General features: G+C 51.0%; 8 protein-coding genes across 8 annotated transcripts; 4 read left to right on the forward strand and 4 right to left on the reverse strand.

Moving 5' to 3' along the window:
- Positions 1-53: 53 nt before the first annotated feature.
- On the reverse strand, positions 54-2,588 carry N7481_007346 (E3 ubiquitin-protein ligase BRE1; the record flags this gene model as incomplete). The annotated part of the gene is made up of 6 exons (XM_057266565.1): positions 54-227; positions 298-1,368; positions 1,425-1,969; positions 2,047-2,095; positions 2,163-2,270; positions 2,406-2,588. The coding sequence occupies 6 exons, from the start codon at positions 2,586-2,588 to the stop codon at positions 54-56; spliced, it is 2,130 nt and encodes a 709-aa protein (XP_057120766.1).
- A 364-nt stretch (positions 2,589-2,952) lies between these two features.
- On the forward strand, positions 2,953-4,813 carry N7481_007347 (transcription factor TFIIIB subunit BDP1; the record flags this gene model as incomplete). Its single annotated transcript, XM_057266566.1, has 3 exons — positions 2,953-2,980; positions 3,044-3,466; positions 3,531-4,813. 3 exons carry the CDS (start codon positions 2,953-2,955, stop codon positions 4,811-4,813), a joined length of 1,734 nt encoding a protein of 577 aa, XP_057120767.1.
- Positions 4,814-5,264: 451 nt separating this feature from the next.
- Positions 5,265-5,927, reverse strand: N7481_007348 (DUF1183 domain protein; the record flags this gene model as incomplete). The annotated part of the gene is made up of 1 exon (XM_057266567.1): positions 5,265-5,927. The coding sequence occupies one exon, from the start codon at positions 5,925-5,927 to the stop codon at positions 5,265-5,267; it is 663 nt and encodes a 220-aa protein (XP_057120768.1).
- A 320-nt stretch (positions 5,928-6,247) lies between these two features.
- mmm1 (ERMES complex subunit MMM1) lies at positions 6,248-7,689 on the forward strand (the record flags this gene model as incomplete). Its single annotated transcript, XM_057266568.1, has 3 exons — positions 6,248-6,263; positions 6,325-6,358; positions 6,423-7,689. The coding sequence occupies 3 exons, from the start codon at positions 6,248-6,250 to the stop codon at positions 7,687-7,689; spliced, it is 1,317 nt and encodes a 438-aa protein (XP_057120769.1).
- Positions 7,690-8,754: 1,065 nt separating this feature from the next.
- Positions 8,755-9,486, reverse strand: N7481_007350 (acireductone dioxygenase (Ni2+-requiring); the record flags this gene model as incomplete). The annotated part of the gene is made up of 3 exons (XM_057266569.1): positions 8,755-8,886; positions 8,957-9,328; positions 9,457-9,486. 3 exons carry the CDS (start codon positions 9,484-9,486, stop codon positions 8,755-8,757), a joined length of 534 nt encoding a protein of 177 aa, XP_057120770.1.
- A 291-nt stretch (positions 9,487-9,777) lies between these two features.
- On the forward strand, positions 9,778-11,902 carry N7481_007351 (tRNA modification protein MTO1; the record flags this gene model as incomplete). The annotated part of the gene is made up of 2 exons (XM_057266570.1): positions 9,778-9,881; positions 9,946-11,902. The coding sequence occupies 2 exons, from the start codon at positions 9,778-9,780 to the stop codon at positions 11,900-11,902; spliced, it is 2,061 nt and encodes a 686-aa protein (XP_057120771.1).
- An 8,330-nt stretch (positions 11,903-20,232) lies between these two features.
- On the forward strand, positions 20,233-21,705 carry N7481_007352 (camp independent regulatory protein; the record flags this gene model as incomplete). The annotated part of the gene is made up of 1 exon (XM_057266571.1): positions 20,233-21,705. The coding sequence occupies one exon, from the start codon at positions 20,233-20,235 to the stop codon at positions 21,703-21,705; it is 1,473 nt and encodes a 490-aa protein (XP_057120772.1).
- Positions 21,706-24,065: 2,360 nt separating this feature from the next.
- On the reverse strand, positions 24,066-25,915 carry N7481_007353 (uncharacterized protein; the record flags this gene model as incomplete). Its single annotated transcript, XM_057266572.1, has 3 exons — positions 24,066-24,298; positions 24,458-24,827; positions 24,896-25,915. The coding sequence occupies 3 exons, from the start codon at positions 25,913-25,915 to the stop codon at positions 24,066-24,068; spliced, it is 1,623 nt and encodes a 540-aa protein (XP_057120773.1).
- Between the last annotated feature and the right edge of the window lie 817 nt (positions 25,916-26,732).

Raw genomic sequence — 26,732 nt, forward strand, 5'->3', positions numbered from 1 at the left:
GGGTGGGATATAATACACGAATGAGAATTTTGGGAGAGTAAGGGCAGATCAGATCACATAGTAATGTGCATGTGGTCATTGCTTCCGAAAGACTTGTTGCAATTGGGACATTTGCGCGAGCGCGATGTGAGGCGCTCTTCAACACAGTCCTTGCAAAATACATGACCACAAGTTTTGATCACCGTGTTCTTGAAGTTGCGTCGGCAGACCGTGCATAATGCAAGTGACTAGATTAAGGTTAGCGGACCCATCAGCCAAGAAGTTAAGGTTACTTAGTGCAGCCATCGTGAAACTCACTCTTAACATTTCATACTCCGAAGAGCTGTTGCCCAAACTCTTGCCCTTCCAGTTCTCGAGACTCTTCTTGGTGTCTGAAAGAGTTTGCTTGAGACCCGCAATTTCGATCTCGGCTTGTCGCAAAGCGGATGATTTCTCCCCGAGAGTCGAGTCCTTCGAGGTCGACAGGGTCTTCAGTTCGACAATTTGGTTCTTCAGTCCATCTGCAACAATATCCCGCTCGGTCAACTGCTGCTGGATGACACGGTGCTTTTCAAGTGTGGAATTCAAGGACTCCTTGGTCTCGCTGACTTGCTTATCCATATTAGACAGCAAAGACCGTGTGACGGCTTCCGACTCCTTCAGTTGTGAGACAATGTCCGAGGTCTTGTGGTTTTGCGCTCGAAGCGTGCGAACTTCAGCCTCGCGGGCTTCTTTGCTCTTCATCGCAGCGAAATACTTCTGATCTGCCTTAGCTTTCTCCGCCTTGAGACGATTGATCTTCTCCTCCCACGCGGCAAGATCGGCAACCTTCTGCGATGCCAGTGTCGCATTCTTCTTATAAGCTGTTTGCATCGAAGTCAACTCGGTGTTGAGCATGGAATACTGGCGTTCTAAGCTGGTGTACTTGGAGCGAAGCTCCTCCACCGGCATGTCCGTCAAATTTTCCGCAGCCTTGGCTCCGTCAATCTGCAGTCGCAGTCGCTCGATCTCTGATTCCAGGGCTGTAATTCGGGCCTCACGGGCGTCCGCTAGCTCTTGCAGTTTGGTACTAGTGGATTTCTCTTGATCCTGGGCGGCCTTTCGGATGTTTTGGTCGGCCAGTAGTTCATCACGAGCATTTCGTATCCGCGCCAAATCGGTTTCGGCTCTCATTAACTGGGCTTCCTTCTCCGCAGTGGCGCTTTGGAATTCTTCCTCCATCTCAATTTTATATGCTGCCCTTTCGGAGCGAAGCTTCTCAGCCTCCTCGCGCAGTTGAGTATTTGTTGCTTCCAGGTTGTTGATGCGCTTCACCACATCATCATGCTGTGATCGGATTTGTTTGAAAAGGTCGGTATGGGCGTAGTCGTCGTTGGTAAGCTTAGATGACTAGGAATATCTTAGTGAGTGGGAGCTTCAAAGGGTCTAGCTGGCAGGGAACATACCTTGATCTTCTGCTCGTTAAGTTGGCCGAGTAAAATAGTGTTCTCTGCCTCGAGCTTTTGCAGCTGCTCCTTCTGTTTCTCAGAGACCACAGTTAGGCGCGTATTAGTTTCTTCCAATTCGGCACTGCGGTCTCCGACAGGGGTTCCACCGTTCGCGGGAGATGACTCTTCACGCTTCGCTTGGGAAGCTTCAGTGTTTGGCCGCGAGCCACCCAAAATGTATTGTTTTTCAAGCTTGGCGACTGTCACGCTTCTCGCCCGATCAAGTTTCTTCTCCGCAACCATATATCGTAGTGATGCTGCCTCGAGGCTTTCTTCAGCTTGTTGCTTGTCGGCTAGAGCTTTCTCGAGATTGGCGATTGTCACCTTCTCCTCGGCAAGCTTCTTGGCCAATTGGCTCTGCAGATCTGCCATGTCGGAAGACACATCTGCCGATTTCGACGGTAAATGAGATATAATGTCGCGGATATCATCTGATCGTGTTTTCAAATGCGCCTCAAATCCTTCCATATCTTCAAACTGCAAGGAGCTCTTGAAAGAGGGTTCTGTTCATATTGTCAATGATGGTTCCAAGCATGCGTTTGCGGCGATGCTTCACGCTGGGCAAAATAGGACCACTGACCTTTCGCAACCCCTTCAGACCCAAGAATTATTTTCATCTCGTCGATTAACTTGTGTATTGTCAGTTGCTGTAACTCTCATATGGAAAGAGTGCCAAGGCTGGCACATCAAACCTACCTGCTTGTACCAGGAATCGATGACCCGCAAATGGCTATCATGATACTTGGCAGCCTTTGACATTTCATTCACACGCGATTCCAACGACTGCTTGTCTCGCTTAAATTCCTGCATCTGCCGTAAAATCGCATCTTTTTGAAATCGCTATCAGGGAGGGGTATATCGTCAGCGCTGTGATGGATATGAGTGTTAAAGACACCCTTGGGTCTTCAACTTGGAGCAGAATAGGGGCCCACGACATACCTCAAGATCATCTTTCCACGGCATATCGGCATCGGGATGAGGTTTGCTCCCACCATTCACGGTGGTTGCTTGCTTCTTCAATGGCGGGGCCGAGTCATTGTTGTCCGCGGCGGGCCTCTTCCGGTCTTCCATTTTCACGAGACCGGACTCTGAAGACAAAACGGGGGGTTCGGCGGCCGGCATCAGTGGCTAGACTGACATGAGAGGGGGGGTTATCGTCACCACCGAACCGTCCGTCAGAAGAATCAAGGTACCGCGACCGTGTCCAATTCTGACAAAGACGAGCCCTGGACGAGATTGAAAGGGAAATATGTGACAGTGAAGGTGTTATTTGGAGTGGGAAAGAGAGTCCAAAGGCGTGGTGTGAAGGGACCGGGAGGATGTGGTTAGGATTGAAGAAGGAGAGCGTTGAGAATTCCTCCTGGCTTTGCCTTCGCGACCGCACTGCTCACGTGACCTTCCATCCACTCACCTCGCCCGCTCCGGGTGACTTTTCACATCTGAGATCCTTCAACCTAACCGTGTCGCCGCTCAGCGACGGACAGCAATGAAGTCCTTCTCGAGTTCTGCGATCAGTATGTCTTCTTGTGATTGTGATTGTGATGGATGATCCCGTGTGCTAACGCTGTCTGTTATAGACAAGTCGGGCAAAAAGTTCGCCCCGAAGGCGCCCGTTCGCCGCGGTGCGCCTGCGCCAGCGCCCACTGCACCTGCAAGACGACCCAGCGCAGTCCAACAGGCTCAAGCAGCCCAAGCCGCGCAAACTTTGCAACAAGAACGCGAAACCAGAGGCTCTGTTGGCTCTGTTGCAGCTCCATCGATTACCTCTGTCTCTGTGGAGCCCGAACAAGCGGCGATCCCTGAAACCACCCCACCAGTTGCAGTTGCAGGTGCAGCTACACCTTCCCAAGAGCATCACCCAGCTCCCTCACAATCCAAAACCTCAATTCCGATCCCCCTTCCCAAGCGCAAAGCCTCTATCGCGACCCCTGCAACTCGAGAACCGAATAACATTCCTACCCCCGCATCTGATGTTCCGCCTTCTCCCCCCCACTTCGGCAGTTGAGCCCCATCCTGAATCTGAGATAGTCCCTTCGATCGAGCATGATCTCGAACTGCCTACAGCTCGCGGCACCTCCACCGCGTCTGTACAGTTTTCAGATGATGCCATAGCTCCACACGAACCCGCTTCACCCCGCTCGACTGTCGTCCAACCCTCCGCACCCGCCCCTGCGCCCGTACCTTCCTTTAACCCAGTCGAATACCGGCCGACAAAGTATGCAAAGAAAACTTCAGAGATCACCAAGTCCCGGCAAAAGAGCCAGTCTCAAGTGAGTACGTCGGTTGGCCCCACCATTGACGGGACTAGTGAGACACCAGGAGGATCGTTGGCGCCGTCTACCCCCGATCCGAGCCAGGCGGGGAAGAAAACCAAGAAACGACAACAATCAAAGACTGGCGCATCTGATGCCGAGGGTACCGAAAAGGCAAAGCGCGCTCGTCGAAAGCGTGAACCCACACCGGATGATGCGGAGACTGTGGAAATCCTGCCCAACGTGATGAAGATGTCGGAGCTCTGCAAAGACTTAAAGACCGGAAAAAAGTCAAAGCGAGAGGTCGAGCTACGGCGATTGGAGCAGGTTGAATTGGAATCCAAGCAAAAAGCGCAGGAGGAAGCAGCATCAACTACTGGAACCCCGATGAAGGCCAAAGCGCCAGAAGGGGACCGGTCTTCCGAACCCGCCAAACCCGCTGCCGGTCCAGTCATGCGTATCGTCAACGGAGAGATTGTTCTCGACACTGCATCGCTGGAAGTTGATCGTCACGCCGATGCTGCCCGAGAAGCGGGCGATCTAGAAGACGTGGTGGAGAACCAGCTTACTCGCAAGGTTAACCAAGCGACCTATGGCAAACGATCCAAGACTGAAAGCTGGGATGAAGAAATGACGGATCTATTCTACCGTGGTCTTCGCATGTTTGGCACCGACTTCATGGTCATCAGCAACATGTTTCCCGGCCGGTCTCGTCGACAGATCAAGCTTAAATTCAACAATGAGGAGCGTCGCGATCCGCAAAGAATCAAGGACACCCTTCTTGGCCCACGAGAGGTCATCGATATAGAAGAATACTCCGCCATGACCAACCAGACTTATGACGACCCCAAGCTCATTCAACAGGAACTGGATGAAGAAAAGAGAGTGATTGAGGAGCAGCACGAGAAGGAAAAGCAGCTTCACGAAGAAATGATGCGCAATCCGACTGGGGGTGGAGGTGAAGAGGATTCCAAGGGCGACAAGGGCAAGGGCACTGCCAAAGGCAAGCGTAACAGCAAGAAACAAGCCGCCAAGAATGCCGGTGGTGGTACCGAAGAAGTTCTGGGATCTATTGACGAGATCCCGGCCTTTTAATCAATTCATGTCATGGTTGTATACTGGAGTCTACATTGCATAGATACGGGGTTCTTTTTTGATCTGGGGTTTCTGGCGTTTTGGATCGGGAATGATACACACAGGTAGATCTAGCTCAGGGTTTTTTTCGAGTCAGTTCTCATTTTATTCACATTACCAAGAATTTTATCTTGTTATTTTGCGCTCAGCATGTGCTATCATTACCATCCTGACCTCCTATCTGCGCCGAGTTGATCCAAATCCTGTCCCCGTCGTGGTCGTCGAGAATTGCGGCGTCGCTGAACGTCGCGAACTCCCCTCTCCAGGATCACTGAACCTGGATGAATCTCGCTGGCTGGAGCGACGGGCACTATTCCGTCCCATCTGATATCCCGCCGCCCCGCCAGCCCCAAGACCAGACCAAAAGCCAGGCCTCCATCCTTGACTCTGCGACCCAGAAGAACAGTCACTACTACTGTAAGGTGGCGGTGGCCCCCCCTGGATAGAAACCATCGTCCCCTCCACCGCCACCTCCCCATCCCCATCGTCGTCGTCGTGGCTGTCCAGGTATCGGTGTATCACTCCAACAAGCCGCAGCAACGATGAAAACAAAAACACCAATAAAGAGCACCCAAAACACAATCGAGACCATATCCGTAGTCTTGTGTGAATTGGAAGCACGATAGACATCCTTACCAAATCTCTCCTCGCCCTCATCCGTCAAAAGCATCCGATACTCAACACCACAGCTCCCTTTCAACACCCAAGGATCATCGGAATTCCGATACCCCTCACAGATAACATCTGTAGAACCGAGCTTGAATTCTGAAGGTAGGGGCGCGGTGCATGTCCACTGGATGTCTTCCTCATCGTAATCGTAGCCTTCATTCTTGCAGCGCATTGTTTCGATCTCGTATAGTTTGCAGATCTTCTCGTGGCCGATACATTTGAGTTGAGGGGCGGCGGAGACGCGGCGGGATGTTGTCATGCGATTTGTTCGGAGGGTTAATGCTTGGACGTTGGAGAGGAGAATTGCATCTTTGCCGGGTGGTTGGTTTGGTTTGGCGCATGTTGCTGGGGTTGCTAGGAGGAGTGAGGCGAGAGCTGCTACCAGAGCTGTGCCTAGGTTGCGCATGGTGATGGTGTGATGGTGGGCTTCGTTAGGTGGAGGAAGCTATCGCATAGCAGTGAAAGAGTGAAAGAGTGATTTGAGTAGTGGAAATAAGGACTGGAAAGCAGGATTTTGGAAAGGACAGTCTGTCAACAAGCCTTAGTCGTCCGTCACGTAGTAGGTGGAATGAGTTGGAGTTGTCCAGTGGCAGATCAGCACTGGCAGTTCGGCCAAGGTTGGTAAGATCCACCCAGTCCACCCGAGGCCGAAAGTTGACTTCACCCTCAACCTCAACCTCAACTTCTCTAAGGATGAGGATGGGCGATTGACGAACTCCTTAACCAATGGCGCTTCCACAACGTACGTCCTTTCCTGCTATCATAGCTTGCGTTGACTACCTACTAATACCTTATTTTTCCAGCTGAGTTGCTCGCCCCGGTTGCGCCGCAATCCTCGTACGTCCAAGCGGGAGCCCCGAGCAAGGACATGTTAGATTGCTAACCCCAGCTTCCCTTCTAGCCTTTCTTTCACGCAGGGATTTTTGCTAGGCCAGCTGTCGGTAGTGCTACTCATCGGCGCCTTCATCAAATTCTTCATCTTCGGCGAAGCACCACCACCCCCATCGCGCGGCCTGTCAAATCGCACAACCCACCGCCGCTACAGCTCAGTCTACAACACGACTCAAGACCCAAAGACACTCCGAGAGAAGCCATCAAACTCCAATGTCCTCCGCCCAGTCCCCGCATCCTCCACAAATACCCGCTCCATCCTCCGCAAGACATACTACAGCGCCATCCCTACCAACCCCGCCAAACATGGCCGCCATCGAATGCACCACTCCTCCCACCAGCCCGAGTCGCTGGACTGGTTCAACGTCCTGATCGCGCAAACAATAGCGCAATACAGACAAACAGCATACTCACTCAAGGACTCGCCCACCTCCTCGATCCTAAGCTCCCTAAACGCAGCAATGAACAACCCAGAAAAGAAACCTTCCTTCATCGACAAAATCACCGTGACAGACATCTCACTCGGCGAAGAATTCCCCATCTTCAGCAATTGCCGCATCATCGCCGTTGACGACCCCACAAACGCCGACGGTGGAAGATTACAAGCCCTCTTGGACGTCGACCTCAGTGACGACAATTTATCCATCGCAGTGGAAACCCAATTAGTCCTCAACTACCCCAAAGCCCGCTCCGCCATTCTCCCCGTCGCCCTCTCAGTATCAGTCGTGCGGTTCTCGGGGACATTATGCATTTCGCTGATTCCCGCCTCCACCGACCCAGTCGGCCTCCACACACCAGCAACATCGCCAGGACCAAATCAAGAACCCTCCAGCGCGTTCCCCGGTTCTCCAGGCTCAACCGAGTCCCGCGATACGAATTCACAAAAGAGTAGCCCCAAGAGTAACGTCGCTTTCTCATTCTTACCAGACTACCGCCTCGACCTCTCCGTCCGCTCCCTCATCGGTTCCCGCAGCCGTCTCCAGGACGTGCCAAAGGTAGCACAACTCGTCGAAGCGCGCGTCCACGCCTGGTTCGAGGAGCGCGTTGTCGAGCCTCGGGTGCAAGTCGTCGGTCTTCCGGATCTATGGCCGCGCATGGGAAGGACGGGCGTGCGTACTGGCGAGGACTCGGATGCAGGATCTACTGCACCGCCACGCAGTGCGGGTTCGGCGGAGGGTCCGATGCGATTTGATGATCGTGAAGCGGAGGGATTGAGATTTCGCGGACCTTTGGATCCGAGGTTAGGGTTAGGGGGGTCTTGGTGCGGGGTCGAGTAGTAGTTTCAATATGGATATGGGTGGATTGCGGAGTGCTAGTATGACTCGTCAGGATAGTGCTGACGCGGGGAGTGATCGGTTTGAAATGCCTGGTGGGTTACCGGCGGGGACTCCTACGCCTAGAGATTGATGTGATGTGGTGACTCGGACTCGGAGTTTGAGTATCACGTCTTTGAGAAGAAGAAGATCATGATCTAATTCCCATGTAATTCCAATGCCTACGGATAGCATTGGGTGAAATGGTTCGAACTATATTTAGAATAAGCAATGAACTGATTTAGTGTTCAATTCAAGTTACTATTTATCAGACTACATTCGAATTCTCACGATCTTTGCTAGTTGCCGCGATATATTGCTTCACCTCAGCGCAGGGTCAGTAGTAAGTAGAACAGGTACGGCAAGAACGAGGCCAAAAGGGTAGACAGGTCTCTCCCTGCTAACGCCTCGCCAGTAGTGCGGTTGGGTAGCTCCCACACTGCCGGCCTAATCCGGACTCCGGAGGACGCTCCGGATAAGGTACTGGTTAGTGCTGGGCTATGTTTGGGCTATGTAAATGAGGTTACAGATGGGTGGGTGGGCAGATTCCATGAGCCGTCACTGACGAAGTTGGAGCCGGGTATACTTTTTTCGGTTTTTGTTGGTTTTTTTCCGGTTGTAATAGTTCAACTGGTTAACTGCTTTTCAATTATATTTTTCAATAGTATGATTCAAAGAGTGGTTGGTAGATTATCCTTATTTTATGTTGTGATGGTTGGGAGGTTAGTATTGAAGTCTCCCAAGTTTGATATCACGAGCATCGCCCGGTCATATCCCTACTTCTTGCCTGTTATGTGGAGGTCGATGGTTCGACCATGCATTGGCCAATGTGGGATTATTTTGTTTATCATTCTTACCTAGGTACAAGTCTGCTTTTGTATCTAGAAGGTGAAATTGTAAAGATAATAGATACCGGGACACCCCATTCTATTGTCTATTGAAAGCCGTCAATCATTATGTATTTCCAAGATTTAATCCCCGCGAATTGAGACTCAACCAGCCACTGGCAACATTGAAATCTAATCTACTTTACACAGCAGCAGTAGGCTGCAGAACAGTATCCACATAAGTCTTGCGATGAGGGTTAACATCGACCTCAGCACCTCGGTTCAGCGGTGTCCACTTAGGCTCGTCTTGGAAGAGACGCATTGCCTTGACGTACTATAAACCAGTCAGTCACTCACTCAGCGGGTATTCAACTTCCAGCACGGGTGGGGTGTTGAAAACATACGTTCTGCTCATTGGTAGTAAACCGATGATAAATCCCAGCAGGCAGGATAATCATATCATCCTTATTCAAACAAATCCGAATCCACTCATCCTCCTTCCCCCGAACATCAAAGTATCCCTCTCCATCAAGGATATACCGAATCTCCTCATCCTCATGCAGATGCTCCGCAAAAAACATCTTCACCTTCTCCTCGTAAACATCGCCCATCGTCGCCGGCGATACGCAAACCTGGTCGCGGTTCTTATACCCGCGCGCCGAGGCCAGGGTATCCACCGCCTCGAGTGTCGGGCAGTGGTGGTACAGAACGCCTAGGTTGGCGAGGGCTTCTTCGGAGACGGCGCGGCCGGAATCATGGGGCTCGCGCTGATCGCCCTGCGTCGTGGAACAAAAATTGTATTAGTACAGTTCGTGTTGCGTCATCGGATGGTGGGGGAGAGGAGGGGAGGGGGAATGAAATGCGCAGGCAGGCATAGAATTGAACGGGATCGGTGGGATCTTACCGGCTTGTTGTCGTACCAGTATGCGCGCATGGTGGAAATGTATAAGAAGAATGATTTTGCGAGTGAGGTTTGGAAGTAAGTGGAGGAAGTGCTCGGGGGTGAGATGAGATTATATTCCCAACGCTGAACATCTGCGGCCCCGCAATTGGCTCGGCCGATGGTGCAAGTTGGATTATGTCATCCACGCTACGGCCGTACCTTATCCCACGTGATCCTTCAATATTTTTATCTTATCGGGGGCCGCTCATCCCCGGGGCGAGGCGACCTTCAGCCTCAATTTGCAACGCTTCTAGACATTCGTTCAAACACACGCTTTTCGCGATGGCCTTTCGAGCGCGTTCAGTCGTTCTTTTGCGCCGACGCATTGGAATTCCTTTGTCGGTAGGCAGGCCTCGAGGGCTCGCGACCGTCGCCAACGGCACGCAGTACGTAACTTCCCCTTGAACATGCACATCCCATGGGACACTGCTAACCAAACCCATCGAATAGACCCTACGATGTCGTCGTTATTGGAGGCGGTCATGCTGGGTCAGAGGCATGTGCTGCTGCAGCTCGATCAGGCGCACGCACTGCGCTCGTGACGCCGTCGCTCTCGAATATCGGCGTGTGCTCTTGCAATCCCAGTTTCGGCGGAATTGGAAAGGGAACGATGATCCGCGAGGTCGATGCTATGGACGGTGTTGCGGGAAGAATCATCGATAAGGCCGGTGTTATGTTTCGAGTATTGAATCGCTCCAAGGGCCCCGCTGTGTGGGGACCGCGCGCGCAGATCGACCGTGATCTATACAGGAAACATATGACGGACGAATTGGTCAATACGCCAGGTCTCAATATTGTGGAGGGCAAGGTTGCGGATATTGTTGTTTCGAGTGAAGGTGTCGAACATACACCGGGTGCCCAAGGCAAGATTGTCGGTGTTCGCTTGGAATCTGGAGAAGTCATTCCCACGGGTCGTGTGGTTATCACCACTGGCACTTTCCTGGGTGGTGAGATTCATATTGGCTTGAAGACTTTTCCTTCAGGTCGTATGGGTGAAGCACCGACCTATGGCCTGAGCAAGTCCCTCCGTGACGCGGGTTTCCAACTCGGCCGGTTGAAGACCGGAACGCCTCCTCGATTGGACATGAAGTCGATTGATTTTTCGGCCTTGGAGGTACAGAAGGGAGACTCGCCTCCTATGCCGTTCTCCTACCTCAATGAAACTGTCGACGTCGGCGACGAAGGACAGCTGAATTGCTGGATGACGCACACCAACGAGGCGTCTCACGAGATCATCCGCGCCAACCTGGACAAGTCGGTGCATATTCGAGAGACTGTCCGGGGACCCCGATACTGCCCATCCTTGGAATCGAAAATCATGCGGTTCAAGGATAAGGAGCAGCACCAAATTTGGCTCGAGCCGGAAGGGTTTGCGCCGAATGAAGTGATTTACCCCAATGGTATCTCGATGACAGTTCCCGAAGATGCGCAATACGCTATGCTGCGAACTGTTCGCGGTCTTGAAAATGTCAAGATGCTCCAACCAGGCTACGGAGTGGAATACGACTACATCGACCCTCGAAATTTACGTCCAACGCTTGAAACAAAGCTGATTAGCGGTCTGTACCTGGCTGGCCAGATCAACGGCACAACAGGGTACGAAGAAGCAGCTGGCCAGGGTGTCATTGCCGGCACGAATGCGGGTCTGGAATCGCAAAGCCGCGCCCCGATGACTCTTACTCGATCTGACGGCTTCATCGGCATTATGATCGACGATCTAATCACAAAGGGAGTGTCCGAGCCATATCGGATGTTCACCACGCGCAGCGAATACCGCATTTCGACACGCTCTGACAATGCCGACTTGCGATTAACCCGCATGGCTCGTGATGCAGGCGTTATTTCAGACCGTCGCTGGAGCGCATTCACAGAGACAGAAGCGCAAATCGAAGAATTGCAATCTCTTCTCGAAAAGACCAGGCTTTCCTCAACAGCTTGGTCCCGTAAGGGCTTCAAGGTCCGCGCAGATACTTCTGTCCGCTCTGCGCTCGAAATTCTCTGTCTGGACGGAGCGAACATCGATGCTCTGATCCCGCACATTGAATCATCCACCGCATACACAGCTGCATCATTCGCGCCGGAAATTCGAACTCGCGTCGCCATCGAGGGTCGCTATGCCCCATACCTGAAACGGCAGGAGAAAATGGCCCAGCGTTTCCAACAGGATGAGAATCTGCTCTTGCCTGCTGATCTTGACTACAGTCTGATCAATGGTATCAGCAACGAGGAAAAGCAGGCGCTGGAGCGTGTGCGTCCTTCGAGCGTTGGTATGGCGCGCCGGATTGAAGGTGTCACGCCGGCTGGTGCACTTCGACTTCTGATGCATGTGCGGAGAGGTAGTGGATTTACCAAGGAGATTCCTAGCGATGACCCTGCCATGGCCGAGGTGTTGCGCTCATCTCCTTAGCTGCCCCCGGGTGGTGGTTGTGGTTTGCATTTTGTGATTCGAGCGAGCAAAAATGGCGTTGATTTGTACATTACAAGGGCTCAACCAAGGCTGATTCTATTCTGGCATGTACTTATACTTATATTCATAACTGTCCCATATTATAATGACACAAATACTAGTAAATAAATAGAGACAATCTCGATTCAGACATTCAAACTGTCATTCTCGTGTAGAACGAAACCGACAGGTATAAAAGCCGCGGGTGAAAGTGGCTGACTCATCGTAAACATCCGCAGAAGGGCTGAAAAAGCCCTAAGAAGTGTATTGACGGACTAACTAACTACGTGTCCAACAACCAACCAACAAAACAAGCAGGAAATTAAATCCAACAACTCATGTTCCCCCTAAACTAGGTAACCTACTCACTACAGAGTACTCTGTAGACTCCCCTTTCCTCTCCAGCCCCCAAATCAAAATCAAAATCCAGGAACCCACCAACACGAACCCAACCGTCAAAAAGCAAATAAAACCCAAACCCCGTATTCCAACGCCCACACGCGAAACCCAAAACCCGAGCCCAAGCCCCCCCTCGTCAGCCCCCAAATCCAATCCACATTTCATTCCCCGCAAGCCCGACACGCGAGGGTCAGCGAGGGAGAGTCGGCGTGGCCACAGGACAGGTCGTGTGAATGCGCGCCCCCCTCCCATTCCGTCCCAACATCCCGGGACGAACGCAAGGGGCTGCCGATCTCGACGAGACAGGGATGTGACGCCCGATATTTGTCGATGATGCAGTACATGTACGAGTCATTACTCCATATAGTATGAGGCAGGGCGCTATTGGTGCGATTGCTGTGGTTGTTGGGGTCGGGGTTGGTGGTCATGGCGGCGTGACCATGCTGCGTTGCTGCTGCGCTGCATTTAACTGAGGATGAATTGTGATGAGATGAGATGAGATGAAATGAGATGAGATGCGATGAGATGAGATGATATGAGATGCGATGCGATGTGATGGTCTATGGGCACAGTATGCATGTACGTACGAGTATCCAAGGTGGCGGGATTGCATTGCATTGCATTACTTCCACTCCAAGATCAAGGCCAATATCGAGGCAACTTTTGGAGTTAGGGTTATTTGGCACTGACGTTTGCCTCCTGGATTGGATTTAGATTTACAATTAAATTTACGGGGTAGTTCTCGTTCTCGTATTCCTTGGAATGACATTCATGTTTATTTTCTGTGACAGCAGCAAGACTCGGAGGCAGCAAACAGATGAACCCCATAGAATATACTCGTACCTATGTGGCACTAGTACTTTGGCTATGCTTTTGTGGCGCGATGATTCAAATTTCTTGCAGTTATCTACTGTACTTCAGTGCAACTGATAGCGTAGTGTATGTACAGTAGTTACTAGTTCAAGTTCTGTCCTGGTGATCGGGAAAAACGAATGCCCAACCCTACCTAGCCAGGTGGATTGGATCGTCATCTTGCAAGATGGGATGGGATGGGATGGGATGCAAGACTAATACTATACGATAAAGTTAGTTCTGACAAAAGCCTTTCACTAATGCACCAACCCCGAGTTATGTACTGAGATAGGCAAATTGGGGAAATCAGGGAGAACATGCAATCTAACTACTCGTACTCCGTCCGATCCAGCCTGAGACAGAACAGCCTGACAACAGACAGAGTGGCCCCGAGAATACTCCGAATGGGATACTCGTACGGAGTGATGATTATAGTTGGTGATAAGTTCGTATACTGTATACGTAATCTCAAGCCTCGCTCGTAAATGTCTCTATTTACTTTCATTTCATTAGTCAAGTTTACCGATTCCTCGCAATGCAACTTGCCCTTGTTGGTAACTGGTTGCTTTCTCCGCATTGGTTCGGTATGCTCGCTAGTAGGCAGCTCACTACAGTACATAGTAGAGGTACGTACGAGATGTACATGTGGCACCAACATAGCTAGTACTAATTAGAAGGAAGGAGTACAGGGGTTCATCCTTGCGGGATGCGCCGCCAGGTTCACGAGTACGGATTACAGTACATACTTTGCGCTTATGGAGTATTGATTTTGCCATTGATGACATCGTTTTGGGTGGAAGGTCGCGGAAGGGGGTGGGCGCGTGATGGGATGGGATTATTGGAGTAGGGATGTATCGTGTGATCTGAATCCTTCCATCAGATCAGGGGATGACGGCCAGCAGTAAGCAAGTCCTGGAGAGGAGATGGTTTAACCCAATCCAACCCACTACCACTACTAGTATCATGGTGGCGAAAAGTGAGAGGCGTAGGCAACTTGGACTTGAATTTGCGGAATACATTGCAGGGGAATGAGCTAGATACCGATAGTTTGGATGATTATGTATCTCATGCGGTGCAGTGAGGTGCAGAGTTGTGAAGAACAGGGCAGAGTGAGCATACAGCCCTGGAGGACTACCTATAAGCCCGTGCTTATCTAATTATGTATACTGGGTAGTAACTAGTTAACTATGCATTGCATTGCACTCTACTCATACACTGCCTCGTCGATTTAAGGTGTCTGAAGTATGTACTAGTACTCTACTTTACTTTAGGCACTCTGTGGTTCGCACTGGCAGATATGGAGGGTACACAACCCTAGGCGGGGTGGGAAGGTAGATAAAAAGATAGACAGATATGCTGCATGCATAGTCTGCAGGTAGTTACGTTTATGATCGTGTTCCTCACCTTCCATAATCCCGGCAGGGTACTACTAGTATAGGTATATACTCCGTGACCGACGTCAGGCTTGCAGGAAACCGATAAGATATCGCATGCACAAACCTTGGGGCCAGACGGAGTCCCCAAATCCAGGCCAAGCAACATCCAAACGGTTGGGTCGAAACCTACACCAAATCAGATCAGACGCAGAACTAGTCTTTAGACCAATGTACATACTCCGGCTCCCCTTTAGTTACTTTACGGAGTACAGGGCACACGACTCGGACTAGTCTCGTCAACGGCCATGCGTGTCTCGGAGGAACATGTCACTCAGACTCTCCTCTCAAGCCGAAGGGAAGGTTCCAGCTGGCTGTCCGGTGTCCAGCCACCCAGTCCAGTCCTGTGCCCTGTTGCTGGTTCTGCATACAGAGTTCATAGTTTGTTCTGATGACAGCATGATCCACACCTTTGTACGACACGAGATCAAGACTTAACTTTTCCAGGACGATGCGGAGCTCCTCTCCTCGAGGGAGGGAGTGGGAGTGGGAGGGGGGGGTCTCATGGATACCGTGCACAGTCACACAGGATGCTGATACGAGTCCACGAGTCCACGAGTCCCGCAAGAGCGCGGGTCCGTGGCTTTCGAAAACTCATTGGGGCCACATGGTGCGGGGCGAATAGGTTTCTTTCTTTTTCTGTATGGAGTATGTAGATTTATTTTTTTCCGCTGTTTGGCTTAGGGGTGCCTTTGGTGGTTAGTGTTGGTCTGACAGACACGGAAAGGAAGGGAGATGATGCGGATGCAATGCGGCTGGAGTGGATGTTGGGGCTACTATTCTTTTTTTTTTAATTAATTTGTTTAATTATTAATTTTTTTGCTTTTAGGTGGAACCACCTAGTCAGGGCAGACTACAATACCGACTGCCTATTTTGAAAATCCACCCTTCAAATGCCGTCAATCACTAGGATCCGTAAACCATAATCCGAATATAAAATATCCACCCTTGGTGCCCGGGTGGAGGGATCCAAGTGCCAGTGCCAGACCGAACGAACCAATGCAAGAGGGTGAAAGGTTAAAAGTTAAGTGTAGGTAGTGCCATATTAACGACTTGTCCGGAGGCACGGAATATATACAGTTCCGTTACGGCATTGAAATTAAAGACCACGATGGATCTACGAGATCCAGTCCCAGTCCACGGCACGGTGAGAAGGAAAGAAAAGAGTGGTTCGATTCGGACTGATAGGGGGATCCTCTTTAGTCTACTCCGTACCGTAGTCTACAGTAGAGAGTACGAGTACTTAGTTTACTCCGTAGTTTGGGTGAGGACTCGGACTCGGACGGACCCAGAAGGCGTACCATACTTTGTATCGTACGGAGCAGGTAGGGTAGAGCCAACCAAGCAGCGATGATAGCGAATAGCTTCTGAATAATGGGGAATAATCACGATTGAATTTGCCTCGGGCCCACACGATTTAGGATCCGTTCCCCACAGCAACTAACTGGGCCTTGGCTTGACTGGACTGGGCTTGGCTGGGCTCCCGGCTCCGAATATTTTTTTGCCTCTAGCCTCTAGTTACGGTGTGGAGTAAGTTTACGGAGTCGGCTCGGCGAATTCGATTTCGATTTCATCAAGCTAAGCGTAGCGCCTCCGCGTCCGCCTCCCCTTCCCTCCGCGCGAGTGCGTGTGCGAGCTACCAGTACTAGTTCCATCCAACTCCACCGATCCCTTGATCGCTGCTCGCAGACCCCGAGAAAGGCATAAATAGACGATCACGATGATCCTGATCACAGACCCCCTCTGATCTCATTTACTCGTACTCCGTACATCCTATGTACAGTACATACACTCGCACTAGCAGGGCGCCGCGTTGTTCGGAATGTTTCCCCCAGCTTTACTCTAAAGAGGAGAGGTCAATGCCGCGTCTAGCATGAACCTTGGCACTGAACGGGGGCTAATGATGATGACATGACATGACATGACATGGGGGAGATGAAGGATGAGGACATGGATTGAGATGAGAGTGGATCAGCATCAGATAGATCAGCATCAGCCATCCAATCCATCAGCCTCGAATAGTGTACCCGTAGTCGTAGAAACGAGAAAGAAAAGAGGAGGGAATAGGAATACGGAGTACACAACGAGGGATTAACGGGGAGAATAGGAAGTAACAAGAAAACAAATAGGAAGAGGGAGGGAGGGGAAGGGGACCAGACCACGACCAGACCAGACTTCTAGACAAGAATAGAATAGAATACTCGTAGAAATAGACGGGTCGCGATTGGGGGGAAAGCTCCGTTCGACCAGACCAGACCAGACCAGAGACACGAAGGGATTCAATTCACGAACTGAACCTGAAGTTGAGCCACCAATAGGAGGATACAGCAGTGCAGTACAGTAGTTTCTTGCCCCCGACCAACCCCCCCTTTGGCTTCACATGTTACTTCGTACTCCGTTCATCGTGAGCGCTTGTTATTGCTATTGCTGTTGCTACTGTTTCTGCTGCCTGCCTGCCTGCCCCATCACATCCCCTGCACCAAACCAAACGGAGAAACTAGCGCGATCGCAGGAAATGTCCACGGGGGCCTCGTCCACTAGCGTTAAAGTAGCAGACTAGACTAGGCTAACAGACCCAGACCCGGACCGTACCCAACCTAACTCAACCAAACCCAAGTTATGAGATTGACCTGACCCTGTTAACTAACCATTTGAGTACGAGTAGTGTAATGCCTGGTCGGTGCGAAACCGGATCGCCACCGCAGAGTTCCCGGTCCGGCTTGGATGGGGGGGGACTAGCACCACGGAGCACATAGGGACTAGCATCTCTTGGGAGAGGGGTACATAATTGCAGAGAGTTAGACCGGTGAAGATCATCAGACCCTGGTGCGGGATTTCTTAGCGCACTAGCACCAAAAACAAGGTCGGTCGACGCCACCATGCTGCGCCCGGCCTCTCCTCTTCGTTTCCTCTTCGTCTTGCTACGGTTAGATCAGAGGATTTATTGGGACAGTCTTAATATGGCGCGCCCCGCTGGCCAATACGAAGATCGACGGGGATTACTGACAGCTTGGTGGGTGGGTGCTTCGGGATTGTACGGAGGGGGGGGGGAGAGGAGGGCCGGGCAGAAGGAGGAGAGAGGAGACCGGGTTCTCATGTACGAAGTACATACGATACTCCTCTCCCTGTAGGTTGCCGAACCGAGATCAGAGGGTACTACACATACTCAGTATGTGTATGCATGTACTCTACTCTACTTAACTCAAACAGACGGAGAACTTTGTCCTCCTCTCTCCGGCTGACAATGACAAGATGCATCATATCACGCATCCCCCTGTGCGGACGCTCCGAGTGTCTGGTACGGTGGTGCGCCGTCCGTGGATGTGGGTTCTTAGGGCGAATAGGGGAAGAGAGGGGCGATCGGCGGGGTTGGCTACAACAGTGATTGGATTGGATTGGATTTGTGATTTGTTTGTTCACCACATAGCCTGCGTAATCGGGCGGAGCAGGCTCGAGGTCGTGGCTCATCCCCACCCCCCTCCGTAAGCGCGCTGGGCGTGGGCGGGAAGATAGCTGGACCAGGCCAGAACCTCCGGGGATCGACCCAAAGGGATCCGTGCCATGACTGAATCTGGACTCGGCTTCCTATTTGTTGGGGCTGATGGGATGATTTCACCTGGTCCGGTCGAGGACCCCCTTTCTGGGTGTCCCGGAGGATTGGGTCAGGCTGAGGAAAGTCGTGGCCGATGACAGTGACAGTGTGTTCTGTACAGTACTGTACAGGGGGAGGGGGGGGGGGGTATGGGATAGAGTAATGTAGTGTAGAGCAGAGCAGGCGGATGCTCTGTTCTACTCTAACTCACACCATCCTCAAACTCACCCTGACATCTGTCATGGGCGCCAATTGAGTTTCAACAAGCGTGCGCCAGTGAGATCGTCTCCTGTTCACCCAGTTTATCGGGACGAACTGAAACACGGAGGACAGTTGTCCGGATGGTGAAGAAGCAAAGCAGAAGAGAGTTTCCGCCACGAGCTGCCGATCATGGAGGGAACAATATGGGATGGGAATCAGCTGAATGGTGGTACTCCTACGGAGTACTCGTACTGATACTGATACACTACTCTGTTCATGCCAATGCCAATGCTACTGGATCTGCTGGGGATCTCCCGCGTAACTTTTGCCAGGATCCAATGAGCCCCAGTCAGGTACGGGACCCTCTTGCCTTGGTAAAGTGTAATTAACTGCAGAGGAGAGGAGGATAGGTTAGCATAAGTTTCTAGATATGTACGGAGTACTCGTACTCGTACTCTCATTACAGCAGTACAGAGTACTGCTGTACCCAACGGCAGGTCAGGCCTCCAGATCTTGACGTGCCGGTGATCATTCGTGCCGCCCCAATTTTCGTAGTGGAGGCGATTTCAATAGTTGGTGGATTCGCCGTTGTGGGCAGGGAGAGACAGAGTACTTCGTGCTCTGTCTCTATCTGTCCACACACAGGGCAGACTCGAGAGTACCATGGCAGAATAGTTCTGGCCTAACCCTTGACCTTGATCCTAATTCTTAATCCTAATTCTTAAAGGATACCATGGAACCAAAACTGCAGAACCAAAGACCTTCCTCTGACGGGGCTGAGTCAGACGGGTTGACGTACGGAGAGAAGTTGGCTCCGTTCTTCCCCACTACAATCGATGATCATTACACTCCCACCACAGAATACTCTGCTTCGCAGAGTATTCGCAGAGTATTACTATTACGATTACTATCACTCTTATTGTATCCCATTTTATCCTCTCTCATTCATTCCCCTAATACTCCGTACCTACCCTAATAATAGTGATCCGATCTTCTCTACACACAGACTCTCCTCCACTCGGAGGGTAACCGCCTCCTCTTTTTCGGTCTGCCTACATTAGCGTCTCCTCTTACCCTACCACATAATCACACACTTACTCTCTACTGTACCATATGCTATACCCCTACTATGCCGACTATACTCAACACTCTTCTCTCCTCTTCTTCTCATCCCTAAACACCCTAACCCTAATAAAACTACCCCCCAAATCCCCCCCTAACCACATTCATCCATCTCCATATCCCCAACCAACCACATCTATAACCACTTCCACTTCCACGTCCACCACCACCACCATTTCCTCCACCCCACAACCCTCCGACTCAGTGGAGCAATCCGTGGAACCAGTAGATCCCATCTCCAGAGATCGGTGCAACCTCTTAACTCGCTGACGCTCCTTGGGTCCGTGCTGACTGGTCGATCCCTGGAATTCTTCCAAGCCGAGGAGGGGTTAACTCAAAACCACCGCATCCGCTCTTCCTTCTCCATACCCTGGTCGATCTTCTAGCTTATTTTATTTTTTTGGTGCTGGTGCTTTTCCTAGTCCTAGAAGGTCGAAGGTCTAAGGTCGAAGGTCTACCCTCTTAAGGCCTACTGGTGATCGCGACCGCAATCCGGGGTACCTGGAAGGGAACTGCTTCACCTTCCCTTCCACTTCCACTTCATCCTCTCCCTCCTAAACTTCAACTTCCTCCCCTCTCTTCCTCCCTTTCCACGCTCCTCTCCCCTCCCCTCCACTTCACTCCACATTCTCTCTCTTTTGACTTCCTTCTCTTCTTCCCCCCCCCCCTCTTGTCTCCCCACCAATCTCATCATGGTGAACGGGACCGCCGCTGTGCTGGAGCCCACATTCACCGGCTATGTGGCCACCACCCAAGATGCCCTCATCCTCTTCGAGGCCTGTCTCACCGGCGTCTTGCATCATGTTCCTCGTCGCCCACACGACCGGGAGCGCTCGCATCTGGTGCGCTCGGGAAGTGTCTTCATCTATGAGGAGAATTCTTCGGGAATCAAGCGTTGGACCGACGGCGTCACTTGGTCCCCGAGTCGCATCTTGGGCAACTTCCTCGTCTATCGTGAATTAGAGAAGCCTTTCCCCCCGGGGGAGAAGAAGCGCGCGATGAAAAAGGCCAATCGTCGACCGGTGCCCTCCACTAGACCCGGTGAACCTTATCCCCGACATGACAGCAACGGCTCAACTGGCTCAGGCTACTCGCCCACCTCACCCCCGGGGCCCTTTGGAGAGCGCACACATCAGTCCGAGCTGGAACGCGCCCTCGTCGGATCGCTGGTCGATTCTTACGGTTTCAAGGACTCCGGTCTGGTCAAGAAGACCATGTCCGTCACCGTCATGGGCATCACCCACCACTTGGTCTCCTATTATAGCGTCGAGGATGTCATGCGCGGCGCACTCAACCCACCATCCATAGTCGAATCACTGCGCTATATTCGACCTCGAGTTGACCTCACTCAGAAACAAAGCTTCCGCGCCCCGATCGACGATCTCGAGACGAGTGCCATGGAATCCGCCCATGATCCCTCCCACGCCGCTCTCTACGGATACCGGCCCCAACAAATCATGGCGCCACCAACATATGGAATGCCCAACCCATCCGCCGATTTCTATTCCATGCACGCCGCCAACCCTTACCCCGCCACACATCCTCCCCAATCCGGCCCGATCGCCGGCTACTCCATGGGCGCGTCGATGCCAACACAACAAGCACCGAACCCATACCTCCCCTCACCCGCCTCGGCGGCATCCATGACCCCCAAGGTGGAAGATTACCACACCTTTCGCACAGGACCGTACGGTGGCAGCATGGACTCAATGAGCCACTCGGCACTCTCCTCATCAATCCCAGGAGCCCTCAACACCGCCATCCCAAGCTCGATGAGCGATCGCAATCGCTCCACATCCGACCACTCCCCCTCCGCCTACCGCAACTCATCCATCTCCTCCCGCAGCGTCGCCACAGACGCAACTTCTCCCATGGATCCTTCGACCCCAGCCACCTACTCCCGCGGCAGCTTCAGTATCCCCGGCCAACTGGATTCATCACATTCTCACCACCACCCCCACCACCAGATGGACCGCGGAATCGGCCCTCTTGACCCGACTGTCCCGCGCCGTGAATCAAATCCCATGCACCAGCAGAGTTATTATGCGCCGGATCGCTCGCAGTATTACATGGGCCCAACTCCCCCGGTGAATCACGCGCATTACGCGACCGCTCAGCCTCTGTCAACATGGACGACGACTGCGCCTGCCCAGCCACAAATCTGATATTCCCCGATGAAACTTTTTTTTTGCTTCTTTTTTTCTGGCTACTGGTGTTGGCTATGGCATTATGGATGGCACGTTTCTTCAACTTTCTGGGAGGCTCCAAATATATAGAGTGGTTCTCTGTTTTGGGGAATTTCACTCTTCCCACTTCCATCTCAATCGGGTCCGGCCCCGTTTGATTTGATTTGATTTTGATTTTGATTGATTGGTATAGTTCGGAGCGGGAGGAGTCGTGGTGGCTTTATTTTTTATATGCTTTTTCTTGTTCCTTCCCCCCCCCTTATAATCCCTTCTCGCTTTCCTTTCCTTCTGTTGGTACGACTATGTCTTCCTCTTGCTATGATAGAACCCCCTCCCGCCTCGTCTGGCTTCGTCTTACTTCGCTTTACTCTGTTTCTGGGTGGTCCGCATGTGCAACATGTGCATTGTGCGGTGTGCTGTGTGCGTCTTGGCTTTTATTATATCTATTTCCTGCCCTTTATGATTATCTCTTCTTTTCCTTCACTCCCAATGTTCCCAATTCTCTCGTCTGGACTGGATCGGATTGATTTCTGTTCTGTTCTGTTCTGTTCAGCTCGGTTTGGAAGGAGGAGAGCAGAGGAAAGGAGAGGAAAGAAACCCCGTTCATCATCATCGATCCCCCATTCCCACCCCCGCTGTTCCTGTTCCTGTTCCTTTCCCCGGTGTACTCATGTCTGTCTATAAGGATTCTGTTCTGTTCTTCGTTAGGCCCTTTATGTCTCCTTGGGTGTTGGCTCTCTGTTTTATCGGGAATAACCCTAGGCGGCGTTTTTGATTTTGATTTCTGCCTATTCAAGTTTTTTCCCCCCACTCACGATGTGATGCAACGCAACTACTATTCTACCCAGTACCCAAAAGGAAACTCTTTTCTTCTTCTTCTTTTTAAACTGATAGGAATTGGTTCTCTGATCCTCTTCTATTCTATTCTACCTCGCTCCTTCTATTTACTAGTACCTCTATATATCTTCCGAAGCCTTTGGATTCAAGTTCGAGTTCGAGGTCGAGGTCGGTGCAGGGTCTGAGTCTCGTCTCGTCTCGTCTTCTGTTCTGTTGCTTCTGCACTAATCACCGTCAGGATGCAATGCATACTTCTGGTAAGGAGGACTCGGAAGAAACTTGGGGCGGTCCTTTGATATCATTGGAAGTGACCATTCTAGTAGTAGTAGTATCAGTACTCTCACGTTGACTCGAGAATTGCAGTTCCTGGGCTGGGGTCTGTGGAGAAGGAAAGAAAAAGGAAAGAAAATGAACATTCTTCTCGAATGAAATGACCAACTTCAAGGAACTTGAACTTGGAATATCTAACGTATTAGTAGATAGTACCGCGACTACTTTTCCAATCCAATCAATTCCATTCCATTCTATTTTCCGATCAGATGCAGATGTATACTATACCCTCCCCTCCCTTAAGTTTGGCTAGGGGTATGCTTCTTCCCTTCTTCTTCTTCAATTTTTCAACCAAAGAGCCAAATACCTACAATTGAAATTAAGCATTGCAACTTGAACCCAAACCCAAACCCAAACCCAAACCATGAGTTAGATTAGATTAGAGTAGATTAAATTAAGCATTCCCAGAGACCTGGACGACTTCAATAGATAGTGGAGACCTGTATGATATGTATAAGGAATTTTGGGTTGAATTCCTGAACCTAAAAAAATATGGGGACTTTGGTTTTGGTTTTGGTTTTGGTTTCTGCTAAGATCGGTGGGTGGATGAAAGAAAGGTTAAAATGTTATTCTTTGTCTGCATGAGTGGCTTCTTCCGAGGCTTGGCTTGGAATGGTAGCCGGGTGAACTTGAATTGAACAAAGTTAGTTAGGGATACCTACTAGTATGATTGATTGTTTGTGTCCCTCTTCAAGCAAGTTCTCGCGCGGGATGGGGGTGGGGGTGGGGGATGGATGATGACTGTCCCCTTTGTCTGCTGGAATACTAGTAAAATGTAGGAGTAGAGAGATTCAAGTTGATAGTGCTTGAGTTGGAAGGAACATAGAGTTCAACTCAGATTTGTACTTGATTTCCAGGAACGTGGATTAGTTAACTACTAGCTGTATCTAGGTATATGAATTGAGTGAAGGGTTGGATTGAAAGACACACGTGGATTGGTGGTATTGGTTTGGGAAAGTATGTCCGAGTCTCTGGATAAGATTCCTTCAGCAAGTCTTTTGAACAGAGTATATATACTAAAAGAATAAGACGAAAAAAGAAAAAAAAAACCAAATGATATCTTAGCGACACCTCGCTACGCTATGCACAGAAGAAAAGTAAAAGTATAAAAAGAATCAATGCCAACCCCCAAAGAATCCACCAATCTCCCTCCAAAATTCACTCAGCATCCTTCAAGTCCTCTTTCCCAAGCTGTTGAACAATGACGGCGTAAGCGGGCGATTCACCATATTCATGACGCGGGACGTCTCGCGCGAGTCCGAGTTCGAGTCGTCGTTCGAGGAACCCCCGTTCTCCGGAGGGGAGGACCAGTGGACTGTTCGGAGCATTCTGGAGCGAATGGTCTCAATTTCAACTCCCGGGCCAGTTTCGGATGGATAGGGCCACCACTCACCGGGGCCAGCAGCTTCATTTTTATTTTCATTGTCGTCATTGTCATTGTCCTCCGAAGTTCGTTTTGTAAGCGTAGTACTAGTGGCGGTGGTTGTAGCAGTGGTAGCAGTGGTAGCAGTAGTACTAGTACCGGTACAAGTACTACTACTCATCTCATTATTCCCAGACTGACGGGCACGCGGCGAGATCATTGCCGAGCGTAGTGCGGATAGATTCATGATGGCTACGCCGTGGCTCGGGCCTAGGGATACGTTGAGATTGTTGGATTGTGCTTCGACGCCGGTTACATTGGCCATGTTTGTTGTTGTCAGGGATGGAGGTGCAGCTGGGAAGGATGCGAACGATGGTTGTTGTGTCTGGTTGCTTTGGAGCTGGTATTTTTGTTGCATGTTCAGGATACCTTGCATGCCTTGCATTGTTTGATTTTGATTTCCTTGGATTCCTTGCATTCCCTGTATCGGGTTGAGCGAGCCATACTGGCCGGGATAGGCTTGTTGATATCCTTGACGTTCGGGGAGGTCGGTTTCTTTTGGTATTTCCATCTACGGTGCGAGTCGAGATAGTTAGCTTTTGCTTCTCTTCCTCGCTCTTATGATGGGGGCCAACATACCCTCCGACTGTATTTCCTTCCCGGCAAAGCAATGTAATCATCAAACCTGCTTACAAGAGCAGCGAAATTGAAACCGCGCTCCGTATCGAGCGGCTCGAACCGTTGTCCAACCTCCTTGTTGAAATCAACATCGCGACGTTTCGCCGGCCGGTAGGAAGGCAAGTTCAGTGACCAGTTGGGATAGTTACCCCACCAGGATTGTATGACGGGGTCAATATCGAGAGACAGCTTTACGCGAGACTTGGAGGACGGCTTCTGAATCAACATGACGAAAGTAAACTCGCGCGGCAGACCCGAACGCTGAAGATTATTCTCTTCAAGAGACCAAACCACCTCGCCGGCTTCGATATCGAACTGAGGACCTCGGGGGCTTTTCAGAGTGCGCGCTGAGCCTTGAATACGCATCATTTCGTATCGACGGTAGCGACTATTCACACTACCGGAAGGAATCAGGTTAGCGCTTAGTGGAGTCTCGGAGATACCGATGGAGCCGGCGAGACTGAAAGTCCACTCCATCGTCTCGGGTGAAACGGTGCCGTAGATCAAGTGAGGCGCATGCATCAAGATCCGCGGGTTTTTAGGGCGGCGTTTGGGACTTGCAGCACCATCTGTCGCCAGTTGATCTGGTCCTTGGATGGAAGCGCGAATCGTGGCGGATTTGAATCGGTGGGAAAGAGTGTGAGGTGAATGAAATACAAAACTAAGAGCTAAGAAATCGACATGTTCGGCCTGGGGGTCGGAGACTGCTGAGCTAGAATAGTGGCCATGTTGTAGTCGCTGGACATACACCGTGATGTATGCATCACCTGGAAGCTGGCGTTCGTAGATACTCTCTCGGTTGACTAACAAACGTGGGTTGGATTTGTTCATGTCGGGTGGTTTGTCTTCTTCCTCCTCCTTCTCCTTCTCCTTTTCCTTGTCAGGGATGGTTGGTGGCGGTTGGGGCTGCGGTGGCTGTTCGGGAGGTGACGAAGTGAGATTCGTGCCCCTCCCTCTGTTGATAGGTAGTGATCTGTCCATGTTGGACAGTTTTCCAGTGGCCACGGTTGCTGTCCCCTCGTCCACAGGTTTGTTTGTTCTCCATCTGGTCTTTGAAGAATGAATGCAGCTTGCCATTCACAGCTGCATTTCCAAAAGAGTGAGTGGCTAGAGTTAGTCAGAGTTAAAGAGTCAGAGATGTCGGTATTTCATAAATATGCTTTTAAATTTTTGCCGCATCATCGGGATGATGTTAGCCATCAGGCGGGTTGTCATGTGTTATAGAGCCGTCAGATGAGTTAGGCAGTGAACATGAACATGAACATGAACAGCCTGGGTGACTCATAGCTATGTCTGCCTGCTCTATAATGGTGGTATCGGATATAATCCGTGGATCGAAGCCAAGAACCATGGCTAGAGAATGATCAGTACAGGTGAATCAGGGTAGCAGATGGAAAAGAGTAGAGTTGGTGAAGTACGAGTATACCACGGTGCTTGTTCTGCCAAGCACAGCTTGGGGTCCCTCACCGCCCCCGCATCATCCCCAGGACTAGCGGAACGGGTTAACAATTACCCGCGCCGATTTCGACATCAACTCCAGCAACTCGTCACGAGATCCATTAGATCTTCCAAGCCTTCGAGTGTATTGCATTCTCTCAGAAGACAGTCGAGGACTCGTCTAGGACTTGTCTGTTGGGCTGTAAGCGTTCATTCCCCCCAGGCCTTCCGCTCCAACCAAACGTCCAGCAATCCCACTGACACTCATCATAGCACTACAGCTGTACTATATGACAGCCGATGTTTACATCTGTGGGGACCTACTTGACTCTTTCGCCTGTCTTTTCTGCCTGGGGTTGAT

Source organism: Penicillium waksmanii (genome assembly GCF_028829765.1).
Source record: "Penicillium waksmanii strain IBT 27052 chromosome Unknown utg000007l:1.0-4314555.0:1.0-4317578.0, whole genome shotgun sequence".
NCBI lineage: Eukaryota > Fungi > Ascomycota > Eurotiomycetes > Eurotiales > Aspergillaceae > Penicillium > Penicillium waksmanii.